Consider the following 27,817-nt stretch of genomic DNA (forward strand, 5'->3'; position numbering starts at 1 on the left):
ACAGCAAGAACTGGCCAACCTGGTTCAGTCCTTGAGGAGGAGATGCACTGCAGTACTTAATGCAGCTGGTGGCCACACCAGATACTGATTGTTACTTTTGACATAACCCCCCCCCCCCCCTTTGTTCAGGGACACATTGTTCAATTTATGTTTGTCACATGTCTGTGGAACCTGTTCAGTTTGTCTCAGTTGTAGAATCTTGTTATGTTCATACAAATATTGACGCATATTAAGTTTACTGAAAATAAACAGAGTTGACAGTGAGAGGATGTTTCTTTTTTTACTGAGTTTAGATAAGTTAGCAATCCCTTATAGTGTAGGCCTACATCATCAGTTGAAATTTGTACAATATGATAGGACTCCAGTCCTTCATCTGGCAATATGTGCTGGTATTCTAAACTGTTATGTAACAATTTATTATTGTCCTTCCCTTCCCTTTTCTCTCAGGCAAGAATTCAGTGTTAATAGTTAAGAAAGTAAGCCTATATAAACGGCTTACCTATAAATTATCTCTTAGCAGATAGTCCCTTTGAAAAATGTTTTTCTGGAGGGCCAAATAAAACCCTGGTGGATAAGATATCAGTCCTAATGTACTTAAATTTGCCATTCAAATGTGTTGACATGTCAAGTTGCCCTGCTTTGACCCTGTGCCACGAAAGAATTGCTGCAAAATTAACTAATTTCAATTATCTAAAGAATGTTGAACAGTTATCTTTTTTTGCATAGAAAGAAAGTCTAGCTTGTGCAGCACTGGTCTACATCATTTTGGTACAATCATGTAGTCATGGACGGCACCAGGGAGAGGCAAAACGGTGCTGAGGCCCCCTCAAGAATAGGCCTAGCACTCCCATTAGCACCAAGAAATACGTTTTGCGTATATGCAATCATGTACACTGTAGATTGCAAGCACCCCTACACAACGACCAAGCTACCCCAGTGAAAAATGCTTGGTGCTGCCACTGCAGGCAGTAAGGATGGCAAGGACAGTAAGTGGAGGCCTACATGTGAAAGCGGTTGCTAAGAGGCAGTCTTAGTGATAAAAAAATATATATATATCCAAAAGCCTAACTGATGGCTTCAGATTGCTTGTAGCAGTAAGTGAGGTGAATCTGTACCGCTTGCTTGTAGCATCAAGTGAGGTGAATCTGTACCGCTTGCTTGTAGCACCAAGTGAGGTGAATCTGTACAGCCTTCTTGTAGCAGCAAGTGAGGTGAATCTGTACCGCTTGCTTGTAGCACCAAGTGAGGTGAATCTGTACAGCCTTCTTGTAGCAGCAAGTGAGGTGAATCTGTACAGCCTTCTTGTAGCAGCAAGTGAGGTGAATCTGTACCGCTTGCTTGTAGCACCAAGTGAGGTGAATCTGTACAGCCTTCTTGTAGCAGCAAGTGAGGTGAATCTGTACCGCCTTCTTGTAGCAGCAAGTGAGGTGAATCTGTAGGTGCGTATCAGTCCATACATCCCGAGACCTAGTCAAAGCACTGTCAACCGGTCTACAAGCCTACTTCTAACCACCTGGAACTCCCTGAGTGCACAGTCATTTGAATGCACTTCATGTAATTATAATGATCCACAACACCATTCATGTCATCAGTATTTACTTGGTGAAAATCCTTAGAATGCTTTAATATAAAATCTGAACCTTCCCACTACAATCTAAAACAGGGCCAAGTTATTAATTTTACCAGAACCTCTCTGCCCCCTAGCGGTAATGTAGAATTATGACAACATATTAGTTCCAATATATTGCTGTTTATTTGCTGTGGAAACATTGTTGTGACAGAAAGCACAGACATACAGCAGGCATCATGTGGGCTATCTGGAATATGATCAATAGAAGACAATATTTCCTATAATTGTTTATGGAAGAGAGAAATGTAAAACATCTCACCATCAGCAACACAGTAAAATGCCACAGTTTTTCAATACAGAAAATGGCCACACAGAGACACATAAGACATGATTCCTCACACATAATGTGAGATAATGCACTGACTGATCAGACCCTACTTTCGCTGAACTTTGACCTCAGTGTGTTTGTAACTCAGACCAGCACAGCGGACAGGCTCACGTCCCCCTCCACCTCCAGAATATCAATCTGCTGGAAAAGGAAGTGGCGGTGGTTGTAGCTGAACATCAGGGCTCCATTCACCATCACCCTGTAGCATTGGGTATCACACATGATGATCACCTGAAACACAGGGCCTGAATGAGTGCTGAGCTCATCCAAGGGAAAGCATATGATATCATTGAACTAAAACACATTCAGATGCATTTCAGCTGAAATTGTTGTCAATGCACAACGCAAATATCTGTTAAAATATATTTACTTGTTCCATCCTACAGTATGCAGTTAGCTATAATGGAGTTTATACCGTAAAAGGTTGGCCTCTGTAGAAGGGCATGCCACCTGTCCTTTCCTCTGGACCCCACTGTTCCTTCAGGAGACTGTTACGAACTACAACGTTCTCATTGAACCTGGGGTTGAAGTGGAACGCCACCCCCGAGTTGAAACGCAGGTTGATACAGAACCTAGAACCATGCGAACCATAATCATGGTTATAAGGCTTGACCAGGAATGTCAGGTTAGATTACCCATTAAACTAATGCTCTGTGGTAGATGGTGGAAAAGGTGTACAGAGGTAACCAGTTTATAATATCAATAAGGCACCTCTGGGTTTGTGGTATACGGCTAATATACCACGGCTAAGGGCTGTGTCCAGGCACTCCATGTTGCGTCGTGCATAAGAACAGCCCTATATTGGCCATATACCACACTTACTTGGGTCTTGCTTAAATATACCACGGCTAAGGGCTGTTCTTATGCACGATACGAAGCAGAGTGCCTGGACCAGCCCTTAGCCGTGGTATATTGGCCATATACCACAAACCCGAGGTGCCTTATTACTATTATAAACTGGGTACTAACATAAGCTAGAACAGTAAACAAGTATTTTTGCCTCAAACCTGTGGTATATTGTCTGATATAAACAAGGCTGAAATGCATTTTTAGCCAATCAGCATCCAGGACCCAAATAACCTGGCTCATAATACTGTATAGCTCTGTAATGTACTGCTTGTAGAGAGGGAGAACTTTTCTGGACTCTGATGGTGAGTGTTACATAATGGTGAAATAAATGATTTGGAGGGTGACAGGCTAATCAAACAAGGACCTTTTCCTTACTATTCATTTGTATTGTCTGTAATGTACAGGTATACAATTCATAGTACCAACTCTGACCCATAGCAGGTGAAGCAAATGCATTATGTAAGATGTGCTCAAATTGAGTAAGTTGCTTACTTATCAGCGTTGTGGTTGACCACACCCTGGATGGTGATGTTTCTGCCTGGGTAAAGTCCACCTGCCATTATGTTTTTATACGGCACAACCTGAGGACAAAGGATCCATCACCATGTCAACCCAATAATCTGTTTCGATATAGAAATTAATGTAATTATGCAGTCTGCAATTAGTCTGTAGGTTAAAGAAGGGGTGCTTACAAAGGACAGCATGGGGGTGTATGGAGGCTGGGCAGTGTATGGGGGGGGTGCCTATAAAATAAACATTATGCATCACTACAGTCTCTACAAAAAAAACTACTTTAAGCTTGTCAGAACTTAATTTTCTTAACATTCATTTATATAGATAAAGATTTATCAAAATTCAATGCAATTCCTAATATTGGCCTCTATCTACACATTTTAAACCTTGAAAAGTTGATTTATTGGAATGCAACTGACCTGAAGAAATCCTGCAGCTGAGAAAGCCTACAAAACAGACAAACAGTTGTCAAATATATATCAATCTTAACAAGGAAAGCAAGCTAAATCTACCCTCAAAGCTAACGTTGATTGAATGGAATGAAATGCAGTCACCTTACTAAAACAACCACCACCAGAAAAAAAGTGAAATACACTAAATGAGCTGTCAACCCAGCATGGTAGAATCTACCTGTGTGGCATTACACCATTGAGGAGGAGTTTGGAGGCCAGTTTTGCTTTGACGAGATCTATTTCGGTTTCGTTGACCCTGTAAATAAATTGTCCATCTTAGATTATGACCTATGCTACTGTTTTGTGAAGCCAGATATGTAGTACTGGGTTTATTACTAATTATAAGTGTTTCCAGACATTATTCTTGAAATAACTCCAAATATAATATGTTTTTAACTTGTGTAACTAAGAATCCTGTTCATGAGTCTGTCATATAAGAATACTCACACTGTGTGGATGGCCAGGATATCCTGGTTGGGGAGGAGGTGACTGGAGAAAAGACAGGACATAACATTTCATTTCTATGTATAGGATATGAACAGACTCTCTTAGTCAGCACATGCAAGTCTGAATATTGATGATAACTTGTATAGCACGTTTCAATACAGGTACCAAAGTGCTTCACATCATAAAATAAAAGTACTAACAAAGAAATAAAGACTGGAGGAACGACAATGAAAAAAGATAGCTAATTAAAATCAAACATTAAAAGATCTTTATATAAGTGTGTCTTCAACATGGATTTAAAAAGAGGCACTGAATCTGCAAGCCTGATCTCCTCTAGCAGACCATCCAAAGTCTACATGGGCTTTATTTTTTTTTTTTAATTCATTATAAAATTATGAAAAATATTAATAGCATTCCACCCATGAGGCCACTAGGTCATTTGTCTGCAGGAAAGGGAACTGGGGGAACTCCGTTTTTCTGGATGCCAAAAATACGTCTAAAACATCCTTTTACAATCATTACACCACCTGACCATGACCACTGCAACCACTTTTGCCCGCTTGGTTGCATTCCAGACAACTGATTAAGATGAGCAAATCTGTCCAGTTGCTTGCTCAAAGCTGATCCTACTGAACACGAAAATGAACTATATTCTCCCATGAGGAGGACCTGTCAGATACTCACGGTGACTGCAGGGTTGGAGAAGGCAATGGACTGGACTTCCACTCCCCCATCCACAGAGATGGTGTCCACTCTGGAAAACGAGAGCCGGTGCAGGTACTCCATGAAGAGGGCACCATTCACAATAATCTGGGATAAAACAGGATTTAGGAGAGACAAAAATTATATATAATATAATATATGCCATTTAGCAGACGCTTTTATCCAAAGCGACTTACAGTTGTGCATGCATACAGTACATTTTACGTACAGTATGGGTGGCTCCAGTGGGAAACCAATGGCACATGGAGGAAAAATAATAAATAAGTGAATAGTTATGATACTTTATGCTCTAGAGAAATGTAATAAATCCAGTCAAAAAAAACTGCTCTAGAGAAAATGTTCAATTCAATAGGAACGCTATGATTCCAACTGATGACTCCATGTCATATACCCTTATAAAAGATTGTATCATGAAGGAGAGGCAATGCATGTTTGAATTTCTACCTAGAAAGGATGCTGTTGTCTCTTTCGGATAAGTCACCTGGTACAGATAATCTTGACACCAAATTGCTTACTTACAGCTAACCAAATATCTACCCCAATCTCTCATATTTGTATTAAGTGGTTGATGTATGGGGTGTGTCCAGAAGTCTGGAAAGAGTCAAAGGTTATTCCACTACATAAGGATAAAAACATCTGCATTCACTGGTCCTAATAGTCGTTCTATAAACTTGCTGCCTGTGTTAAGTAAATTATTGGAAAAAATGGTATCTGTACAAATCCAGGATTATTTCTCATGTAATGGTCTGATAACGGTTTTCCAGCATGCATACAAAGAAGGGCATTCTTTGTAGCCGTCTATTTACCACCACAAAGCAAAGCTAGCACTAAGACCGCTCTCAACCAATTCTATAAGGTCATAAGCAAAGGAGAAAATGCTAATTCCTATCATTGCTATGCAGACGACACACAATTAATCTTCTCCTTTCCCCCTTCTGATGACCAGGTGGCGAATCGCATCTCTGCATGTCTGGCAGACATATCAGTGTGGATGACGGATCACCACCTCAAGCTGAACCTCGGCAAGACGGAGCTGCTCTTCCTCCCGGGGAAGGACTGCCCGTTCCATGATCTCGCCATCACGGTTGACAACTCCATTGTGTCCTCCTCCCAGAGCGCTAAGAACCTTGGCGTGATCCTGGACAACACCCTGTCGTTCTCAACTAACATCATGGCGGTGGCCCGTTCTTGTAGGTTCATGCTCTACAACATCCGCAGAGTACGACCCTGCCTCACACAGGAAGCAGCGCAGGTCCTAATCCAGGCACTTGTCATCTCCCGTCTGGATTACTGCAACTCGCTGTTGGCTGGGCTCCCTGCCTGTGCCATTAAACCCCTACAACTCATCCAGAACGCCGCAGCCCGTCTGGTGTTCAACCTTCCCAAGTTCTCTCACGTCACCCCGCTCCTCCGCTCTCTCCACTGGCTTCCAGTTGAAGCTCGCATCCGCTACAAGACCATGGTGCTTGCCTACGGAGCTGTGAGGGGAACGGCACCTCAGTACCTCCAGGCTCTGATCAGGCCCTACACCCAAACAAGGGCACTGCGTTCATCCACCTCTGGCCTGCTCGCCTCCCTACCACTGAGGAAGTACAGTTCCCGCGCAGCCCAGTCAAAACTGTTCGCTGCTCTGGCCCCCCAATGGTGGAACAAACTCCCTCACGACGCCAGGACAGCGGAGTCAATCACCACCTTCCGGAGACACCTGAAACCCCACCTCTTTCAGGAATACCTAGGATAGGATAAAGTAATCCTTCTCACCCCCCTTAAAAGATTTAGATGCACTATTGTAAAGTGGCTGTTCCACTGGATGTCTTAAGGTGAACGCACCAATTTGTAAGTCGCTCTGGATAAGAGCGTCTGCTAAATGACTTAAATGTAAATGTAATCCAGAAGCGGCTCTCCTAGTGGCCGGAGACTTGAATGCAGGCAAACTTAAATCCGTTTTACCAAATTTTTACCAGCACGTCACATGTGCAACCAGGGGGGGAAAAAACATAGACCACCTTCACTCCACACACAGAGATGCATAAAAAGCTCTCCCCCGCCCTACATTTGGCAAATATGACCACTATTCTCCTGATTCCTGCTTACAAGGAAAAACTAAAGCAGGTAGTACCAGTGACTCGCGCAATACAGAAGTGGTCAGATGACGCGGATGCTACACTACAGGACTGTTTTGCTAGCACAGACTGGAATATGTTCCCGGGATTCATCCAATGGCATTGAGGAATACACCACCTCAGTCATCGGCTTCATCAATAAGTGCACCGATGATGTCATCTCCACAGCGACTGTACGTACATATCCCAACCAGAAGCCATGGATTACAAGCAACATCTGCATTGAGCTAAAAGCTAGAGCTGCCGCTTTCAAGGAGCGGGAGACTAATCCAGACGCTTATAAGAAATCCTCAGATGCTTTAAAGCATCAATACAGGATTAAGATTGAATCCTACTACACCGGCTCTGACGCTCATTGGATGTGGCAGGGCTTGAAAACTATTACGGACTACAAAGGGAAACCCAGACATGAGCTGACCAGTGACGCGAGCCTACCAGAGGAGCTAAATAACTTTTATGCTGGCTTCGAGGCAAACAACACTGAAGCATGCACGAAAGCACCAGCTGTTCTGGATGACTGTGTGATAACGCTCTAGGTAGCCGATGTGAACAAAACCTTTAAACAAGTCAACATTCACAAAGCAGCTGGGCCAAACTGATTAGTAGGACGTGTACTCAAAGCACGCGCGGACCAACTGTCAAGTGTCTTCACTGACATTTTCAACCTCTCCCTGACCGAGTCTGTAATACCTACAGTCGTGGCCAAAAGTTTTGAGAATGACACAAATAATAATTTTCACAAAGTCTGCTGCCTCAGTTTGTATGATGGCAATTTGGATATACTCCAGAATGTTATGAAGAGTGATCAGATGAATTGCAATTAATTGCAAAGTCCCTCTTCGCCATACAAGTGAACTGAATCCCCCCCAAAACTTCCACTGTATTTCAGCCCTGCCACAAAAGGACCAGCTGACATCATGTCAGTGATTCTCTCATTAACACAGGTATGAGTGTTGTTGAGGACAAGGCTGGAGATCACTCTGTCATGCTGATTGAGTTTGAATAACAGACTGGAAGCTTCAAAAGGAGGGTGGTGCTTGGAATTATTGTTCTTCCTCTGTCAAACTTGGTTACCTGCAAGGAAACACGTGCCGTCATCATTGCTTTGCACAAAAAGGGCTTCACCACCAAGGATATTGCTGCCAGTAAGATTGCACCTAAATCAACCATTTATCAGATTATCAAGAAATTCAAGGAGAGCAGTTGAATTCAATTGTTGTGAAGAAGGCTTCAAGGCGGCCAAGAAAGTCCAGCAAGCACCAGGACCGTCTCATAAAGTTGATTCAGCTGCGGGATCGGTACAGAGCTTGCTCAGGAATGGTAGCATCTGCACGCACAGTGAGGCTAAGACTTTTGGAGGATGGCCTGGTGTCCAGAAGGGCAGGAAGGAAGCCACTTCTCTCCAGGAAAAACATCAGGGACAGACTGAAATTCTGCAAAAGGTACAGAGATTGGACTGCTGAGGACTGGGGTAAAGTCATTTTCTCTGATGAATCCCCTTTCCGATTGTTGGGGCATCCGGAAAAAAACTTATCCGGAGAAGACAAGGTGAGCGCTGCCATCAGTCCTGTGTCATGCCAAAAGTAAAGCATCCTGACATCATTCATGTGTGGGGTCTCAGCCAAGGGAGTGGGCTCCCTCACAATTTTGCCTAAGAACACAGCCATGAATAAAGAATGGTACCAATACATCCTCCGAGAGCAACTTCTCCCAACCATCTAGGAACATTTTGGTGACCAACAATGCCTTTTACAGCATGATGGAGCACCTTGCCATAAGGCAAAAGTGATAACTAAGTGGCTCGGGGAACAAGAAACATCAATATTTTGGGTCCATGGCCAGGAAAATCCCCAGACCTTAATCCCATTGAGAACTTGTTGTCAATCCTCAAGACACGGGTGGACAAACAAAAACCCACAAATTCTGACAAACTCCAAGCATTGATTATGCAAGAATGGGCTACCATCAGTCGGGATGTGGCCCGGAAGTTAATTGACAGCATGCCAGGGCGGATTGCAGAGGTCTTGAAAAAGACTGCAAATATTGACTCTTTGCATCAAGTTCATGTAATTGTCAAGAAAAGCCTTTGAAACATGAAATGCTTGTAATTATACTTCAGTTTTCCATAGTAATATCTGACAAAAATATCCAAAGACACTGAAGCAGCAAACTTGGTGGAAATTAATATTTGTGTCATTCTCAAAACTTTTGGCCACGGCTGTACATGTTTCAAGCAGACCACCATTGTCCCTGTGCCCAAGGAAGCGAAAGTAGCCTGCCTAAATGATTATCGCCCCGTGGCACTCACGTCAGTAGCCATGAAGTGCTTTGAAAGGCTGGTCATGGCTCACATCAACAGCATCCTTCCTGACACCCTAGACACACTCAAATTCGCATACTGCCCCAACAGATCCACAGATGACGCAATCTCAATCGCACTCCACACCGCCCTTTCTCACCTGGATAAAAGGAACACCTATGTGAGAATGCTGTTCATCGACTACAGCTCAGTGTTCAACACCATAGTGCCCACGGAGCTCATCACTAAGCTAAGGACTCTGGGACTAAACACCTCCCTCTGCAACTGGATCCTGGACTTCCTGACGGGCCTCCCCCAGGTGGTAAGAGTAGGCAACAACACGTCTGCCACACTGATCCTTAACACTGGGGCCCCTCAGGGGTGTGTACTTAGTCCCCTCCTGTAGTCCCTGTTCACTCACGACTGTGTTGCCAAACATGACTCCAACACCATCATTAAATTTGCTGACGACACAACAGTGATAGGCCTGATCACCAACAATGATGAGACAGCTTATAGGGAGGTCAGAGAACTGTCAGTGTGGTGCCAGGACAACAACCTCTCCCTCAATGTGAGAAATACAAAGGAGCTGATCGTGGACTACAGGAAAAGGCGGGTCGAACAGGCCCCCATTAACATCGACGGGGCTGTAGTGGAGCGACTTTAAAGTTCCTTGGTGTCCACATCACCAACGAACTATCATGGTCCAAACATACCAAGACAGTTGTGAAAAGGGCACGACAAAACCTTTCCCCCCTCAGGAGATTGAAAAGATTTGTCATGGGTCCCCAAATCCTCAAAAGGTTCTACAGCTGCACCATCGAGAGCATCCTGACCGTTGCATCACCGCAATGGAAACTGCTCCGCATCTGACCGTAAGGCGCTACAGAGGGTAGTGCGAACAGCCCAGTACAGCCCTGGGGCAAGCTTCCTGCCACCTAGGACCTATATAATAGGCAGTGTCAGAGGAAAGCCCATAAAATTGTCAGAGACTCCAGTCACCCAAGTTATAGACTGTTTTCTCTGCTACCGCACGGCAAGCGGTACCGGAGCGCCAAGTCTAGGACCAAAAGGCTCCTCAACAGGTTCTACCCCCAAACCATAAGACTGCTGAACAATTCTTAAAAATCACCACTTGGTAAACATTTTCTTCTTCTTGAACTGCACTGTTGGTTAAGGGCTTGTAAGTAAGCATTTCACGGTAAAGTCTACACTTGCTGTATTCGGTGCATGTGGCAAATAAAGTTTGATTTGATTTCATTCTACGGGTACGGCCTTAGCACAAATGACAGATGATTGGTTAAAGAGTATGGATGACAGGAAGTTAGTTGGTGCAGTGTTGCTAGATTTCAGTGCTGCTTTTGATGTAATTGATCATGAACTGTTACTAGCTAAACACAAATGTTATGGTTTTAAGTTTGCAGTTCTATCGTAGATGGAAAGCTATCTATCCAGGAGAAGGCAAAAAGTGTTATTTAATGGTAGCCTTTCAAACACTAAAGATACACACTGTGGTGTTCCTCAAGGACGTTGTCTAGGCCCCCCTATCTACTCTATCTTTACTAATGATTTATCTTCGGTGATGAACAAAGCAAGAGTGGTAATGTATGCTGATGACTCTACAATGTATAGCACAGCATCAGAATGTAATGAGCTAACAGATGTACTGAGTTCTGAACTAAGAATGGTGTCTGAGTGGGTTGATATGAACAAATTGGTGTTGAACATTTCTAAAACAAAGTATATTGTATTTGTTTCAAGATATATGCTTGCTGATGATCCCCAATTGAATTTGTCGATGTATAGAACGCAAGTGAGAAGAAAAAAAACTACAGGCGTCATGTTGGACGCAGCTTTATCATGGTCAGAACACATAGATAATACTGTTATTACGGGTAGGGGAATTGCTGTTACTAGAACATGTTCAGAGTATGTAACATCTAGCACTCTGAATCAGGTCAATCCCTGGTCCTATCACACTTAGAGTACTGTCCAGTACTGTCCAGTTATATGGTCAATACCTGGTCCTAACACACTTAGAGTACTGTCCAGTACTGTCTAGTTATATGGTCATTCCCTGGTCCTAACACACTTAGAGTACTGTCCAGTACTGTCCAGTTATATGGTCAATCCCTGGTCCTAACACACTTAGAGTACTGTCCAGTACTGTCCAGTTATATGGTCATAACACACTTAGAGTACTGTCCAGTACTGTCCAGTTATATGGTCATAACACACTTAGAGTACTGTCCAGTACTGTCCAGTTATATGGTCAATCCCTGGTCCTATCACACAATCCCTGGTCCTATCACACTTAGAGTACTGTCCAGTACTGTCCAGTTATATGGTCAATCCCTGGTCCTATCACACAATTCCTGGTCCTATCACACTTAGAGTACTGTCCAGTTATATGGTCAATCCCTGGTCCTAACACACTTAGAGTACTGTCCAGTACTGTCCAGTTATATGGCCAATCCCTGGTCCTATCACACAATTCCTGGTCCTATCACACTTAGAGTACTGTCCAGTTATATGGTCAATCCCTGGTCCTAACACACTTAGAGTACTGTCCAGTACTGTCCAGTTATATGGTCAATCCCTGGTCCTAACACACTTAGAGTACTGTCCAGTACTGTCCAGTTATATGGTCATAACACACTTAGAGTACTGTCCAGTACTGTCCAGTTATATGGTCATAACACACTTAGAGTACTGTCCAGTACTGTCCAGTTATATGGTCAATCCCTGGTCCTATCACACAATCCCTGGTCCTATCACACTTAGAGTACTGTCCAGTTATATGGTCAATCCCTGGTCCTAACACACTTAGAGTACTGTCCAGTATTGTCCAGTTATATGGTCAATCCCTGGTCCTATCACACAATCCCTGGTCCTATCACACTTAGAGTACTGTCCAGTTATATGGTCAATCCCTGGTCCTATCACACTTAGAGTACTGTCCAGTACTGTCCAGTTATATGGTCAATCCCAAGGTCCTATCACACAATCCCTGGTCCTATCACACTTAGAGTACTGTCCAGTACTGTCCAGTTATATGGTCAATCCCTGGTCCTATCACACAATTCCTGGTCCTATCACACTTAGAGTACTGTCCAGTTATATGGTCAATCCCTGGTCCTAACACACTTAGAGTACTGTCCAGTACTGTCCAGTTATATGGCCAATCCCTGGTCCTATCACACAATTCCTGGTCCTAACACACTTAGAGTACTGTCCAGTTATATGGTCAATCCCTGGTCCTAACACACTTAGAGTACTGTCCAGTACTGTCCAGTTATATGGTCAATCCCTGGTCCTAACACACTTAGAGTACTGTCCAGTACTGTCCAGTTATATGGTCAATCCCTGGTCCTAACACACTTAGAGTACTGTCCAGTACTGTCCAGTTATATGGCCAATCCCTGGTCCTATCACACAATCCCTGGTCCTATCACACAATCCCTGGTCCTATCACACAATCCCTGGTCCTATCACACAATCCCTGGTCCTATCACACAATCCCTGGTCCTATCACACAATCCCTGGTCCTATCACACAATCCCTGGTCCTATCACACAATCCCTGGTCCTATCACACGCAAAGAAAGATATAAAAAAAGCTCAAAATGGCTCAAAACAGGGCTGCCAGATTAGCTCTTCATTGCTCTACCAGTATGAATATTATTGAAACGCATCAGAATCTGTGATAGACCATATGACTGGACAGGAAATAGAAAGCATCAACTGAATGTTAAATGTGTTTCCTGTCAGATATTTTAATTGTCTGTTTGTCTACTTGTTAAATGTTTGTAAAGTCTTAATTTGTAATTGTTTGTAATGTCTTATTAATTGGTGTTGGACCCCAGGGAGATTAGCTAACATTACGGCGTTAGGTAATGGGGATCCAAATAAAAATGTACAATTTCACAAATAAGTCCACAGTCAAAAAACTTCTCTAGAGATTAGGTTCATTCAATAAGTCAAAAGTTTAAAAAAAAACTGCTCTAGAGATAAGGTTAATTCAATAAGTCCACATTCAAAAAATGTTGTAGCCTAAGCATCAGGAATAAAAATCTCCTGACCGAATATGAATCTTTGTTGACCAGGAACATGAGGGTAAAGTTAGCCCCCCGGGTCATGGTTGCAAAGTATTCACGCTCCTCTGAACCCCACTTGGAGTGCTGCATGGTGTTGCAGATCACAACGTCTAGGAAGCTGTCATATCGGGGGTTGAAGTGGAGGGCTATGTCAGGATTTCCTCTTGAGCCACATTGCAAATTCACATGAAACCTATACGGACAAAAGGAAGGGGCATATTATATTTTGATGTACAATTATGGCCTATACAATCATGTTCTGTCCTGTGTGGCTCAGTTGGTAGTGCATGCAACACCAGGGTAGTGGGTTCGATTCCCATGGGGGACTAGTATGAAAAAAAAATGAAGATGTATGCACTCACTACTGTAAGTTGCTCTGGATAAGAGAGTCTGCTAAAATGTAAACGTTGCATTCAATGATTAGGTTAAACAAGATCCCTTCTGTGCTTATAGTGAGTGACAAGACTGTGCTAAAGTAGTGTGTCTCTAGGTAGGGCTACCTCTGGGCTCCTGGCAGGACTCTCCCTGTCACAGTGATGGTCTTCCCCTCATGCAGAGCTCCCTGGATACAGCCAGTGAACGGCACTCTCTAGGGGCACAGAGCACAAAACAACATGTGACCAGGGCTGGGTAGCTAGTCTTGTTCACCATCTGTTAAGAGCCAGGCAAGCTAGGGACATGGCAAATAGAGACTTTGAAACGTTAAGCACTCACACTGGCCACATCACGCATTTTCTAATAACAATCTAAAAGGTTATGGTTTCCTTTCTTCTTTTCTAGTTAAAAAATCCTTTAGGATTAATTTCCAATAGAATCATATAGGATTCTCACAATCCTATCGGATTTTGTGACACCTCTATCAGAATACTATCTGAAACCTATTGGACTCTTTTTTCCCTATTGGAAACGTCGAAAATAATCCTATTGGATCATATAAAACTCTCGCAACCCATTAGCATTTTGTGTTACCTCTATCAGAATCCTATTGGACAACTTGTTTTCCTAAAGGAAACTCTTGCAGGATTTTGTCACCACAATAATTTGTTGTAATTTGTTCCAGTACAATACAACAACATTAATTACAACATTTTGGTTGATTGGAAACAACAGTTCTCTATATTCATTTCGGTTTTAATCACCACCATATGGGAGTGATTCAAAGCTGAAAGTTCATTTGCAGTATGACCACCATACAATACACCTTTTTCAAAAGAAAATGGGAAAATTACACCAAAAATATGGAACAAAATGACAGAACATCACATATAACGGGGCCTGATGAAATAAATGATGTGAATAATATCAAAGTAGAATTCTTACCGGATTGAAGAAGGGTTGTTGAAAAGGCATGCTTCAATGCTGCTCTGATCTGTCTGTTCAAAACAGCACGTAGACGTGATGTGGTTCTCTTCAGTAAAGCTGCAATGTCACCTTTTTTGGCGACCCGACCAAATTCACATAGAAATGTAATTTATAGATCTGTCTCTCTAATTGAAAGCAAGTCTAAGAAGCGGTAGATCTATGCTTCCTGTTTTTGTGTATTTTACCAGCTTCAAACTGCTGAAAATACAATATTTTTGGTTACAGAAAATATATTTCACAGGGATGGTACAATGATTCTCTACACTAGACTTGCCTTCTTTGTCAATAAACTGGAATTAGGCAAACTATTAGAATAGCAAATAGGAAATGGCGAAGCGATTTCTCCACAGTGCACCGTAAGTTTCGTTTCTCATAAATGCCTCCACACGCAATCGAAAACCGTGACCCTTAGATAAGAGAGCAACGAAAATGTAACACACCCTTTACATCAAGTGGCCTATGACTTTGCTGACTTATCACCATTAACCTACCATTTTTAAATGGTTTAGTTTTCTTGTGTCCATTAATTTATTACTTTCACTAAGTCACTAGCATCAGCGGTACTTTGTAGTGAATAGTAAAGGAAATTAAACAGCATACATGGCTATCCAAGTGCCTCTCACTGGGTGTTACCTCATCATACCGATTACATTTATATCTGATTTTGCATGTGCCCTCAAACATACAGTATATCTATGATGTCTGTTATTTATAATAATAATGTATTCTCTATACTATTTAAACATAAACAATGAGAGCCTTGATGAATTGGGAAGTGGCTACATAAACTAAACCACGAATACACACCAAATAAAAAGTCATTTGAATGAAACATACTACACTAGTGTGCAGATAAGTGAATCAGTAGATATGAGTTTTTATGGCCTAATGTCCTTATTCAATCATATCTTGTGTTAATGATTACCATATCACACCAAGGGCACAGATCAAGTTACCAGTGATACCACAGAGAAAGGGAAAGGTAGTTCTAAATATATTTGGTGAAAACTAACCGTAAATACAACTGTCCATAGCATAACTAAAATACTTTATTAAATTCAGCTCAAACATACATTTTCACATGACAAGCTTCATTTTATTTTCTTTCAAGGATGAAAACAGGAACTGTGTTTACAGAATGGTAGCCACATGCAATACAAAAATATGCATTTTTACATGACATAAAAAACATTCAAAAAAAATCTACAGTATTTTTACAGTATTTTGTACATGAAAAAATATAAAGATATATACATCTGTAATAGGGGGGCAGTACCTATTTAAAAATGCAATGATGTATAGTACATATAAAATGTTTGTACAAATATTACAATAATTGTGTTAATTAGCTGTACATTAAATAATGTATATACATGTCTATCTTAGATAGCACTGATATCGTCAATATAACATTTACTGCAGTCTTTCATTAAATCAACCCTGCATGTTCCAATACAATACACTCACTCGTACATACACTCACAAACAAACACAAATACAGGCACACCAACTGAGGCAAGCAATCACAAACATAATACACACAAGCACGCACAAAAGGTCATGTTTAAGGAGTAAATGATCGGATACTTTTGCGCCAGGCTCTTGTTCTATTATTTCTGCACTGTAAATGAGTCGACTAAACTACTTGAATGGTCTACCTCTACACCACTCCCAGGCTGATAGAAGGCATCTCTCCTGCTTCTCTGTGGCGCCCTCTTATGCCTTTTAATAATCAGGGCACTCACTTCATCATCACATACCTTCAGTCATAAATAACCAACATAATTCCATTTCCAGTGGGTAGTGAGATGATGAGAGGAAGGTCCCATTGCATGCTGACACCTGTGAACTGTCAACATATTCATTCGTCATTCGTGCACCGAGCCGTTTTCAAATGTATGGTTTCATCAGATTCTACTCAAACAAGCAACACGGAGACAAGAGTCAATTAAATCATGCTCTCCCAACTCCTGAGACCTTTGTGCTTTCAAATTTCATGGAACAAAATAAGAAACACTACAAAAATGATTACTTTAAATAGGAACCAACAACCAAAGGTGATAGTTTGTTTCTTGTAGTTTTTTCTCCTGTTGAAATAATGTGTACAGGTAGCGAGTGACCAGGAGGCAGACATGGGCCAGCACGATGACAGTGTCACAGCGCATGCCATCAAATAACTGCAGAGAGCTGAGGGGTAAGAATCAAGAGGCAGTTGGATTACATCACTCAAGCAGCCTGAAGCATCAAGACCACAATGAGAAAAGAGGAGGGAGTGAATGCAGAGGTATATTTGTGATAGGAGTTAAAACCATTGTTTTGGCCCACGGAGTGTTTCTGGGCCGCGTCGTCTGGGAGCCCCCAGCAGGAAGAACCACATCACAGCAGCACAGAGAGGAGAGAGAGCAGGGCAGGCTGCAGAACACAGCAGAGCAGCCGTCAGCCACCAGGCACAGGCCACAGCACACCAGTCAGTCTTATCACAGACACCACAAACCAGTTAGTCACAAGTCTCAGATAGTCCAAAAAGCAAAAAATAAAAAGGAAGGCAAGAAGTTTTGAGATGAAGGAAGGAAAGTTGAGGGGAGGTAGCGAAGCACTACCCTTAGCCTCCTCAGTCTAGCACCCTTCACTCCCATACAACCAAACACTACTAAAATACATGGAAGATCAGGCTGTGGGTTAGTGGAAGCAGTGTCTCTATCAGGCAGAGTCAAAGTTTTGATCAATCCTAAGAGTTAAGGATTTCAGGAGCATGCAAGGCAGACCCAGGCTTTGTTTGTTTTGCATTGCTTATATTTCATAGTGACGGCTACAACCTATATTAGGAAGACAGAAAACACAAAGAGAGAGAGAGAACAAAGGAAAACATTGGAGGTTAGAGACTGTTGGTGAAACTATGCTAACAGGTGTAACATTAAGAGAGAATAAGACCGGTGCAGTAGAGTAGACAGGTAAATACTTCAACATGAAACAAGGGTCCAGATTTCTGTATCGCAGAAAACTCAGATGAGCTTTCTCACAGAAAGCTTTTACAGGATTCACAAGCCCATGCAAAGTGTCCCAACAGACCATGGCAAACACCATGCAAGCTGGTAAGTGCTTCTCTTCCCATTCAAGCTCTGGCATGCTATGCAGGCAGACTTTGTTGGGGCATCTGTGGTATCATTCCTGATAGTGTTAGAAGAGGCCAGCGTGTGTTTGAATACAAACAGAAGACCAGTAGCCAAACCAGTTCCACTAGCAGAGAGTTGTTGAACTGATGGTGGCTGTTACTGGACAACAGGTTCATGTGAGAGAAGACTCCACCCATGGGCCTTTGAGTGACAGACATGCAGTATGTAGTGATTGAGGAAGTTACAGAGAACGAGCAGGAGAGAGATGGTAGGAGAGGTGGAGAGAAATCTGGACCAGGTACTGTATATCAAACATATGAGAAGAGGAGAGGGGTGTGGAGATGTAGGGGTACAGAGCAGGTCAGGCAATAGTCCAGAAAAGGGTGGGACAAAACAATGCTTTAAACACAAAAGTGCATTCAACTCACAGTCACATCCTGGGGGAGATAGAGTTTGGAAAGCAGAAGATAAAACAAAGAACATTCCCTTAGCATCACATATGGTTCATTTCTAAATGATAAACGATTCACCATTAGAAATCACCGTCCCTCATATTACAGGGGTCAATGTATTTGCAGTGGACCATCAGATGCTAATGTGGCTCATGAATATTATGAACATAAACTACTACCAAGAGTCTACTCAGGCATACCCTGCCTGGTCCCCATTAGTTTTACATCAGTGGGCCTGATACCTCACAGCAATCTGGGGGTCGTCCTTTACAAGCCTTCAGTTGAACCCCTTTGTTTTATACATAAGTCCATTCCAGACGAGTCAGAGCCCAGTCAGGGGTCAGAGTGCACCTCAGGGCAGGCAGGACATATACTCCTCCCATGCTTCTACCTCTACCTCCACCTCTAGGATACGTACTCTGCAGACTTCCAGAAGTGTCCAGGGTGGGACAGTCTCCGGTTGAGTTTGGGCAGCTTCTCCAGCATGTCAGCCAGCTGGGTGAAGGTGGGTCGCTCCCTCAGGTCGTAGGCCCAGCAGGCAGACAGGATCTCCTGCACACACATACACAGGAGCTATTAATGTATTTAGTTTGTGCCAACACAATGCAGAGATTTATCCTGTACTCAGCTTTAATGTCTCCTCTATTCTAACAAGGTCATCCCGTAAAAACATAGCATTCGCCTAGAAAATATCTTCACCTGCACCACGAGGATACATTTTTTTTTAATGTGCATAGATCTCTGCATGATTCCACCATGTGATTTCACATTTCACAATGTGATCTGGCACACAGAGGTTCTTCACCCCTCCACTCACCGTGACCTCCTTTCCCAGGCTGATCTCTGCCAGGACCTTCTTGATGCCCTCACCACTCCCCACCTGCCAGATGGTAGCCTCCACAGGCTGGTTGGTGATAGGCCAGTCCCTGGCTTGGAGCTCGTACCAAATGGTGCTAAAAGGGGGCAACCAGCAATATGGTCATTCCCCAGAGCCAGTTAACTGTAAACTCATGCAGTCTCAGAGAGAAAAAACATTGTGCTACCAATGATAAAAGAAAAGAATGTGCTAAGATCGTACCCAAAGGCGTAGACGTCTGCAGCGTTGGAGAAGGGCAGGCGGTCCTCGTTGTTTCCAGGGCTCATCCTGCGTACGATCTCTGGCGCCAGGTAACAGATCCAGCCATGTGGAAGCTTCAGCTCGTTGTCTCGCCTGTGAAGCCAGACACACACACACACAGTCACCCACTGAGCATCTATCAGCTGAGACGATAGCTGTAGGAACCAATATGCAGAGTCCTTACCTCCCCTCCTGAACCACTCCAGAGATTCCAAACAGACCAAAGTCTGTAATAATCACTTTATTGGTGTCATGAAAGACGTTCTTCGACTTCAAGTCCTTGTGGACAATGCCTTTGGCATGCAGATAGCCCATTCCCTGTGTAGATTGAAGGATGTAAATAAGGACACAGAGTAAATATACATTACACATTTATACTGAACAAAAATATAAACGCAACATGTAAAGTGTTGGTTAAATGTTTCATGAGCTGAAATAAAAGATCCCAGGAATGTTCCATACACACAAAAATATTAGTTCTCTCAAATGTTGTGCACAAATGAGTTTACATCCCTGTTAGTGAGCATTTCTCCCGTGCCAAGATAATCCATCCACCTGACAGTTGTGGCATATCAAGAAGATGATTAAACAGCATGATCATTACACAGGTGCTGGGGAGAACAAAAGGCAGTTTTGTCTTTACAAAATGCCACAGATGTCTCAAGTTTTAAGGGAGCATGCAATTGGCATACTGATTGCAGGAATGTCCACCAGAGCTGTTGCCAGAGACTTGAATGTTCATTTCTCTACCATAAGCCGCCTCCAACGTCGTTTTAGAGAATTTGGCAGTAGGTCCAACCGGCCTCACAACAACAAACCATGTGTAACCATGCCAGCCCAACCTCCACATTCGGCTTCTTCACTTGCTGGATCGTCTGAGACCAGCCACCTGGACAGCTGATGAAACTGTGGGTTTGTACAAGCAACAAATTTCGGCACAAACTGTCAGAAATCGTCTCAGGGAAGCTCCACTGCGTGCTCGTCGTCCTCACCAGGGTCTTGACCTGACTGCAGTTCGCCATCGTAAACTACTTCAGTGGGAAAATGCTCACCTTTGATGGCCACTGGCATGCTGGAGAAGTGTACTTTCACAGATGAATCCCTGTTTCAACTTGTTGGAATCGGCTAAACTTTGAACATTGAGATATTAAACGAATGATAGGAAATTAAAGAGACTGGGTTATGTTAGAAGTTAATGGTTCCCAGAAAAAAGTATTTGGAATGTGTTTGATGGAGGAGAGGAGAGCGATGTGTTGATACAGGGGAGACAGATGGACATCTGTGTATTAGATGAAAGAGGGTCTGAGGTGAGGAGGTGAGGAGAGATTCTCTTAAGAGAGTAATAAATGTTTGGAATCCTGTTACGCTCTTTATTAGCTTCCTGTAGAGCCATAAAATGAAAGGATTGGTAGGCTTAAGTAGGATGCATATAAACTGTGAAGTCTGAAATCTTTTGCTGTCTGATTTCAGCTGTACAGAACCTTTGGGGACGATTCAACTTGGTTAAAGCTTCTCTAGTGTCTGTGAGTTATTTACTCTGAAAAATAAGAACCTAACAAACAGCGTGTATGGCATAGTGTTGGTTTGCTTATGTCAATGTTGTAAACAGAGTTACTTCCGGGTTGGAGCGAGCGGTCGCATCCGCACTCGGTCCGCAGGTAGTATTACATTTCATTACATTTCATTATAGTACAACGGTTTGATTTGTCTAATCTTAGCAATTTCTTCTTAGCTAGCTACATAGCCGTCTTTGTATCATAGATAATTGCGTAATTATCGTATTTCATCGTCCTAACGCAGTCTACACTGCTATCTGCCCTGCAGCTAGCCAGCTAGCTAACGTCCACCGTCTACCGATTAGCAGCACAACTATTACACTCAACTGAACGACTTGATTAGTGTAGTGTTAGCTAGCTACATAGTTGTCTTTGCTGTCTTCGTATCCAAGATAATTGTGTAGTTTAGAGTGTGTAGTTTTAGAGTGATTATCTTAATTTACCGAGGTTAGCTAGCCAGCTATTTGTCGTCCTTAACGTAGGAGACACTGCTAGCTAGCCAACAGCTAGCCAACGTCTACCGAACAGAACTTCCGCACTCAACAACCCGGTCGCATTTCGCTTCGCTCCACAGGTAGTATCACATTTTTCATTTCATTTCATTACAGTACAACGGCCTGATTTGTTTGATCGTAGCTAGCTACATAGCCGTCTTTGTATCAAAGATAATTGTGTAGTCTAGAGCGATTTCCTAGGTTAGCTAGCCAGCTATTGTCGTTCTTTTACGCAACGTAACGTAATCAACACTGCTAGCTAGCCAGCTAGCCCCGAATAGCAGCACAGTAGAAACTATTACACTCAACGGAACGACTTGATTAGTGTAGTGTCAACAACGCAGCCACTGCCAGCTAGCCTACATAGTCAACAACGCAGCCTCTGCCAGCTAGCCTACTTCAGCAGTACTGTATCATTTTAATCATTTTAGTCAATAAGATTCTTGCTACGTAAGCAACTTTCTGAACACTCGAGACGTGTAGTCCACTTGTCATTCCAATCTCCTTTGCATTAGCGTAGCCTCTTGTGTAGCCTGTCAACTATGTGTCTGTCTATCCCTGTTCTCTCCTCTCTGCACAGACCATACAAACACTCCACACCGCGTGGCCGCGGCCACCCTAATCTGGTGGTCCCAGCGCGCACGACCCACGTGGAGTTCCAGGTCTCCGGTAGCCTCTGGAACTGCCGATCTGCGGCCAACAAGGCAGAGTTCATCTCAGCCTATGACTCCCTCCAGTCCCTCAACTTCTTGGCACTGACGGAAACATGGATCACCACAGACAACACTGCTACTCCTACTGCTCTCTCTTCGTCTGCCCACGTGTTCTCGCACACCCCGAGAGCTTCTGGTCAGCGGGGTGGTGGCACCGGGATCCTCATCTCTCCCAAGTGGTCATTCTCTCTTTCTCCCCTTACCCATCTGTCTATCGCCTCCTTTGAATTCCATGCTGTCACAGTTACATTTACATTACATTTACATTTAAGTCATTTAGCAGACGCTCTTATCCAGAGCGACTTACAAATTGGTGCATTCACCTTATGACCTCCAGTGGAACAGTAGTGCATCTAAATCTTTTCAGGGGGAGGGGGGGTGAGAGGGATTACCAGCCCTTTCAAGCTTAACATCCTTATCATTTATCGCCCTCCAGGTTCCCTCGGAGAGTTCATCAATGAGCTTGATGCCTTGATAAGCTCCTTTCCTGAGGACGGCTCACCTCTCACAGTTCTGGGCGACTTTAACCTCCCCACGTCTACCTTTGACTCATTCCTCTCTGCCTCCTTCTTTCCACTCCTCTCCTCTTTTGACCTCACCCTCTCACCTTCCCCCCCTACTCACAAGGCAGGAAATACGCTCGACCTCATCTTTACTAGATGCTGTTCTTCCACTAACCTCATTGCAACTCCCCTCCAAGTCTCCGACCACTACCTTGTATCCTTTTCCCTCTCGCTCTCATCCAACACTTCCCACACTGCCCCTACTCGGATGGTATCGCGCCGTCCCAACCTTCGCTCTCTCTCCCCCGCTACTCTCTCCCTCTTCCATCCTATCATCTCTTCCCTCTGCTCAAACCTTCTCCAACCTATCTCCTGATTCTGCCTCCTCAACCCTCCTCTCCTCCCTTTCTGCATCCTTTGACTCTCTATGTCCCCTATCCTCCAGGCCGGCTCGGTCCTCCCCTCCCGCTCCGTGGCTCGACGACTCATTGCGAGCTCACAGAACAGGGCTCCGGGCAGCCGAGCGGAAATGGAGGAAAACTCGCCTCCCTGCGGACCTGGCATCCTTTCACTCCCTCCTCTCTACATTTTCCTCTTCTCTCTGCTGCTAAAGCCACTTTCTACCACTCTAAATTCCAAGCATCTGCCTCTAACCCTAGGAAGCTCTTTGCCACCTTCTCCTCCCTCCTGAATCCTCCTCCCCCTCCCCCCTCCCCTCTCTGCAGATGACTTCGTCAACCATTTTGAAAAGAAGGTCGACAACATCCGATCCTTGTTTGCTAAGTCAAACGACACCGCTGGTTCTGCTCACACTGCCCTACCCTGTGCTCTGACCTCTTTCTCCCCTCTCTCTCCAGATGAAATCTCGCGTCTTGTGACGGCCGGCCGCCCAACAACCTGCCCGCTTGACCCTATCCCCTCCTCTCTTCTCCAGACCATTTCCGGAGACCTTCTCCTTACCTCACCTCGCTCATCAACTCATCCCTGACCGCTGGCTACGTCCCTTCCGTCTTCAAGAGAGCGAGAGTTGCACCCCTTCTGAAAAAACCTACACTCGATCCCTCCGATGTCAACAACTACAGACCAGTATCCCTTCTTTCTTTTCTCTCCAAAACTCTTGAACGTGCCGTCCTTGGCCAGCTCTCCCGCTATCTCTCTCAGAATGACCTTCTTGATCCATATCAGTCAGGTTTCAAGACTAGTCATTCAACTGAGACTGCTCTTCTCTGTATCACGGAGGCGCTCCGCACTGCTAAAGCTAACTCTCTCTCTCTGCTCTCATCCTTCTAGACCTATCGGCTGCCTTCGATACTGTGAACCATTAGATCCTCCTCTCCACCCTCTCCGAGTTGGGCATCTCCGGCGCGGCCCACGCTTGGATTGCGTCCTACCTGACAGGTCGCTCCTACCAGGTGGCGTGGCGAGAATCCGTCTCCACACCACGTGCTCTCACCACTGGTGTCCCCAGGGCTCTGTTCTAGGCCCTCTCCTATTCTCGCTATACACCAAGTCACTTGGCTCTGTCATAACCTCACATGGTCTCTCCTATCATTGCTATGCAGACGACACACAATTAATCTTCTCCTTTCCCCCTTCTGATGACCAGGTGGCGAATCGCATCTCTGCATGTCTGGCAGACATATCAGTGTGGATGACGGATCACCACCTCAAGCTGAACCTCGGCAAGACGGAGCTGCTCTTCCTCCCGGGGAAGGACTGCCCGTTCCATGATCTCGCCATCACGGTTGACAACTCCATTGTGTCCTCCTCCCAGAGCGCTAAGAACCTTGGCGTGATCCTGGACAACACCCTGTCGTTCTCAACTAACATCAAGGCGGTGGCCCGTTCCTGTAGGTTCATGCTCTACAACATCCGCAGAGTACGACCCTGCCTCACACAGGAAGCGGCGCAGGTCCTAATCCAGGCACTTGTCATCTCCCGTCTGGATTACTGCAACTCGCTGTTGGCTGGGCTCCCTGCCTGTGCCATTAAACCCCTACAACCCATCCAGAACGCCGCAGCCCGTCTGGTGTTCAACCTTCCCATGTTCTCTCACGTCACCCCGCTCCTCCGCTCTCTCCACTGGCTTCCAGTTGAAGCTCGCATCCGCTACAAGACCATGGTGCTTGCCTACGGAGCTGTGAGGGGAACGGCACCTCAGTACCTCCAGGCTCTGATCAGGCCCTACACCCAAACAAGGGCACTGCGTTCATCCACCTCTGGCCTGCTCGCCTCCCTACCACTGAGGAAGTACAGTTCCCGCTCAGCCCAGTCAAAACTGTTCGCTGCTCTGGCCCCCCAATGGTGGAACAAACTCCCTCACGACGCCAGGACAGCGGAGTCAATCACCACCTTCCGGAGACACCTGAAACCCCACCTCTTTAAGGAATACCTAGGATAGGATAAAGTAATCCCTCTCACCCCCCCTTAAAAGAGTTAGATGCACTACTGTTCCACTGGATGTCATAAGGTGAATGCACCAATTTGTAAGTCGCTCTGGATAAGAGCGTCTGCTAAATGACTTAAATGTAATGTAAATGTAAAGAGTGCCCCATGGTGGGAAGGCATAAGCTATGGACAACAAACACAATTGCATGTTATCGATGGCAATTTGAATGCACAGAGATACCGTGACGAGATCCTGAGGCACATTGTCGTGCCATTCATCCACCGCCATCACCTCATGTTTCAGCATGATAATGCACGGCCCCATGTCGCAAGGATCTGTACACAATTCCTGGAAGCTGAAAATGTCCCAGTTCTTCCATGGCCTGCATACTCACCAGACATGTCACCCATTGAGCATGTGTGGGATGCTCTGGATCGACTTTACGACAGCGTGTTCCAGTTCCCGCAAATATCCAGCAACCTCGCACAGCCATTGAAGAGGAGCGGACAACATTCCACAGGCCACAATCAACAGCCTGATCAACTCTATGCGAAGGACATGTCGCGTTGCATGAAGCAAATGGTGGTCACACCAGATACTGACAGGTTCTGATCCACGCCCCTACTTTTTTTTAAAGATATCTGTGACCAACAGATGCATATCTGTATTATCAGTCATGTGAAATCCATAGATTAGGGCCTAATTAATTTATTTCAATAGACTGATTTCCTTAAATGAACTGTAACTCATTGAAATTGTTGCATTTCTTTTGTTGGTTAGTGTGTGTATATATAAATAACACACACACACCCACACACACACACGTGAAAGTATTGAACAGGGAAAGAAGTTACCTTTACAATTTCTTGAGCAATTTGCCTCGTCTTGTTTATATCCAGTGTGTTTTTGGTGTCTCGAACGACAGAGTATAATGTCCTCCCTTTACAGAAACTAGAGAAACACTTGAATTAACAAATGGAACTAAACAAATAAACAACAGCTGTGGTTGACTGAATATAACAAAGGGATAAGTTATTATTCTAGATGCGATTTAGCCCCTCCTACCTGGTGATGATGGCGAGGTGGGGCGGGGCCATGCAGGCCCCCATGAAGAGGACCACATTCTCATGACGGGTCTGTCTGTAGTTCATCACCTCCTTCTTAAACAGCTTCAGGTGGTCCTGGTTGTTCCCATCTATCTCCAGCAGCCTGATGGCCACCTCTCCATGCCAACGGCCCTTATGCACCTTGCCCCAACGGCCCTGGAGTGAGTGATTTAATGACAGTTTGAGAAACACACTTTAAATGGGTTTAAAACTGAAAACACTGATAGTTTGATGCAAATATAGCTCATTCTATATTTTAGATTACCTTCCCAATGAGCTCTCCCAGGTCCAGCTGTTCGAAGGGGATGTCCCACTCTTGCAAGTAGACACTGGTCTGGCTGGCCTTACGGGAGATGGGGCCTTTCCAGCGACCTCCCCTTGAGTTGGGCAGGTCATCCAACTCATCACCATCACACTCACCATCCGAACCCCCATTCATCTCACTCCCACCCCCATCTTCATCTTCCTCATCATCATCTTCCTCCTCCTCATCTTCCTCCTCCACTACTGGGTCTGGGTCGATCTCAGGTTCAACCACCTCCTCCTCTTCCTCCTGTAGGACATTCATGCATGTTGGGTTTTGGGCATGTGTCTCAGTTACTTCGCACGCACATACTCAGTTTTTACCTCTCCGTCCTCATCCTCGGCCAGTTCAAAGTGTATGTCATCTGCTGGTTCAGTCTCACTGTTGGGACAGGGTAAACCACAGTCACAATGTCAGAGTATGCCGAGTATTGTACCATTAAAACACTATTGATAAATTAAATAGACAGGAAAGCCTTACACTGTGTCATGGAGGGCTTCAGAGTGTAACGTAGAAGGACTGGACACATCTGGGAGAAAAAATACAAATGTTCAGTATGTAATAAAAATAATGTGGCTTTTTGCTTGTAAAGACAAAATTGCGTCCCTCATGTAGTTTCTTTGCCCACTTATATTGTCACTTTGCCATAGCAATGTGTTGACAACATCCACCATAACGAGACATGCAATTCCCAAACTCCCCAGCAGGTGGCAGAGATACCCATCTCCACATGAGACAATGCAGTCTAAATATCACACAACACATTACTCTAAAACATTCACAAATGCACAACTTTGTCATGTAATACACTAAGCCTGTGAGTACATGCAGGAGATAGAGAGAATTGACAAGGCTGGGGCTGGGGACGTGGGCAGGTGTGAGCACAGCACAACAGTCTGTCTGGGACCGTACTGTAAACTCACCAGGGAAGATAAACTGCTGTCTATGCTGAAAGTAGCAGGCAGCTTAGGGAAAAGACAGGGAAGAACCAACAAGCATGGAGTGGAGAGAGAGACTCTGGGTTAGAGTAGCCGTTAAAATAACCCCAGTCACTCCCACCCCCCTGAGGAGTGGTATTAATGCAGAGAGGGAGAGAGAGGGAGGACGACCACTCCTGCCCAGCCATTCCATTCCACGTTTAACGTTCAACATTCGCTAAACAGGAAATGTGACTCAGGGAGACCTTCTGTGTAATCAAGAACACAATGCAAGCATGCGCTTTGATAGTGGGAGTATGCTGGATTATTT

General features: G+C 44.3%; 2 protein-coding genes across 6 annotated transcripts in view; both read right to left on the reverse strand.

The window, feature by feature from the left end:
• Positions 1-1,734: 1,734 nt before the first annotated feature.
• On the reverse strand, positions 1,735-15,192 carry LOC115105768 (galectin-9-like). Of its 2 annotated transcripts, XM_029628130.2 has the most exons (11): positions 14,781-15,190; positions 13,961-14,049; positions 13,446-13,653; positions 4,904-5,029; positions 4,220-4,261; positions 3,951-4,028; positions 3,740-3,766; positions 3,500-3,550; positions 3,300-3,388; positions 2,374-2,530; positions 1,735-2,189 (listed from the first exon to the last, which is right to left on the reverse strand). In XM_029628130.2, the coding sequence occupies exons 1-11, from the start codon at positions 14,808-14,810 to the stop codon at positions 2,043-2,045; spliced, it is 1,044 nt and encodes a 347-aa protein (XP_029483990.2). In that variant the 5' UTR covers positions 14,811-15,190; the 3' UTR covers positions 1,735-2,042. The 2 variants fall into 2 exon arrangements, with proteins under 2 accessions (XP_029483990.2, XP_029483991.1); XM_029628131.2 differs by lacking the exon at positions 3,951-4,028 and having other exon boundaries at positions 14,781-15,192.
• A 659-nt stretch (positions 15,193-15,851) lies between these two features.
• Positions 15,852-27,817, reverse strand: part of LOC115105770 (kinase suppressor of Ras 1-like) — a 42,466-nt gene continuing 30,500 nt past the window's right edge. For all 4 annotated transcript variants that reach the window (XM_029628133.2, XM_065007423.1, XM_065007424.1 and 1 more), the window contains 10 exons: positions 27,050-27,098; positions 26,893-26,950; positions 26,531-26,818; positions 26,225-26,421; positions 26,014-26,110; positions 19,689-19,822; positions 19,466-19,597; positions 19,205-19,340; positions 18,806-18,939; positions 15,852-16,671 (listed from right to left, as the gene is read on the reverse strand). In XM_029628133.2, the coding sequence (XP_029483993.1) occupies positions 16,575-16,671; positions 18,806-18,939; positions 19,205-19,340; positions 19,466-19,597; positions 19,689-19,822; positions 26,014-26,110; positions 26,225-26,421; positions 26,531-26,818; positions 26,893-26,950; positions 27,050-27,098 (1,322 nt within the window). In that variant the 3' untranslated portion in view covers positions 15,852-16,574. The remainder of the gene's footprint in view (positions 16,672-18,805; positions 18,940-19,204; positions 19,341-19,465; positions 19,598-19,688; positions 19,823-26,013; positions 26,111-26,224; positions 26,422-26,530; positions 26,819-26,892; positions 26,951-27,049; positions 27,099-27,817) is intronic.

Source organism: Oncorhynchus nerka, linkage group LG22 (genome assembly GCF_034236695.1).
Source record: "Oncorhynchus nerka isolate Pitt River linkage group LG22, Oner_Uvic_2.0, whole genome shotgun sequence".
Taxonomy (NCBI): Eukaryota; Metazoa; Chordata; class Actinopteri; order Salmoniformes; family Salmonidae; genus Oncorhynchus; species Oncorhynchus nerka.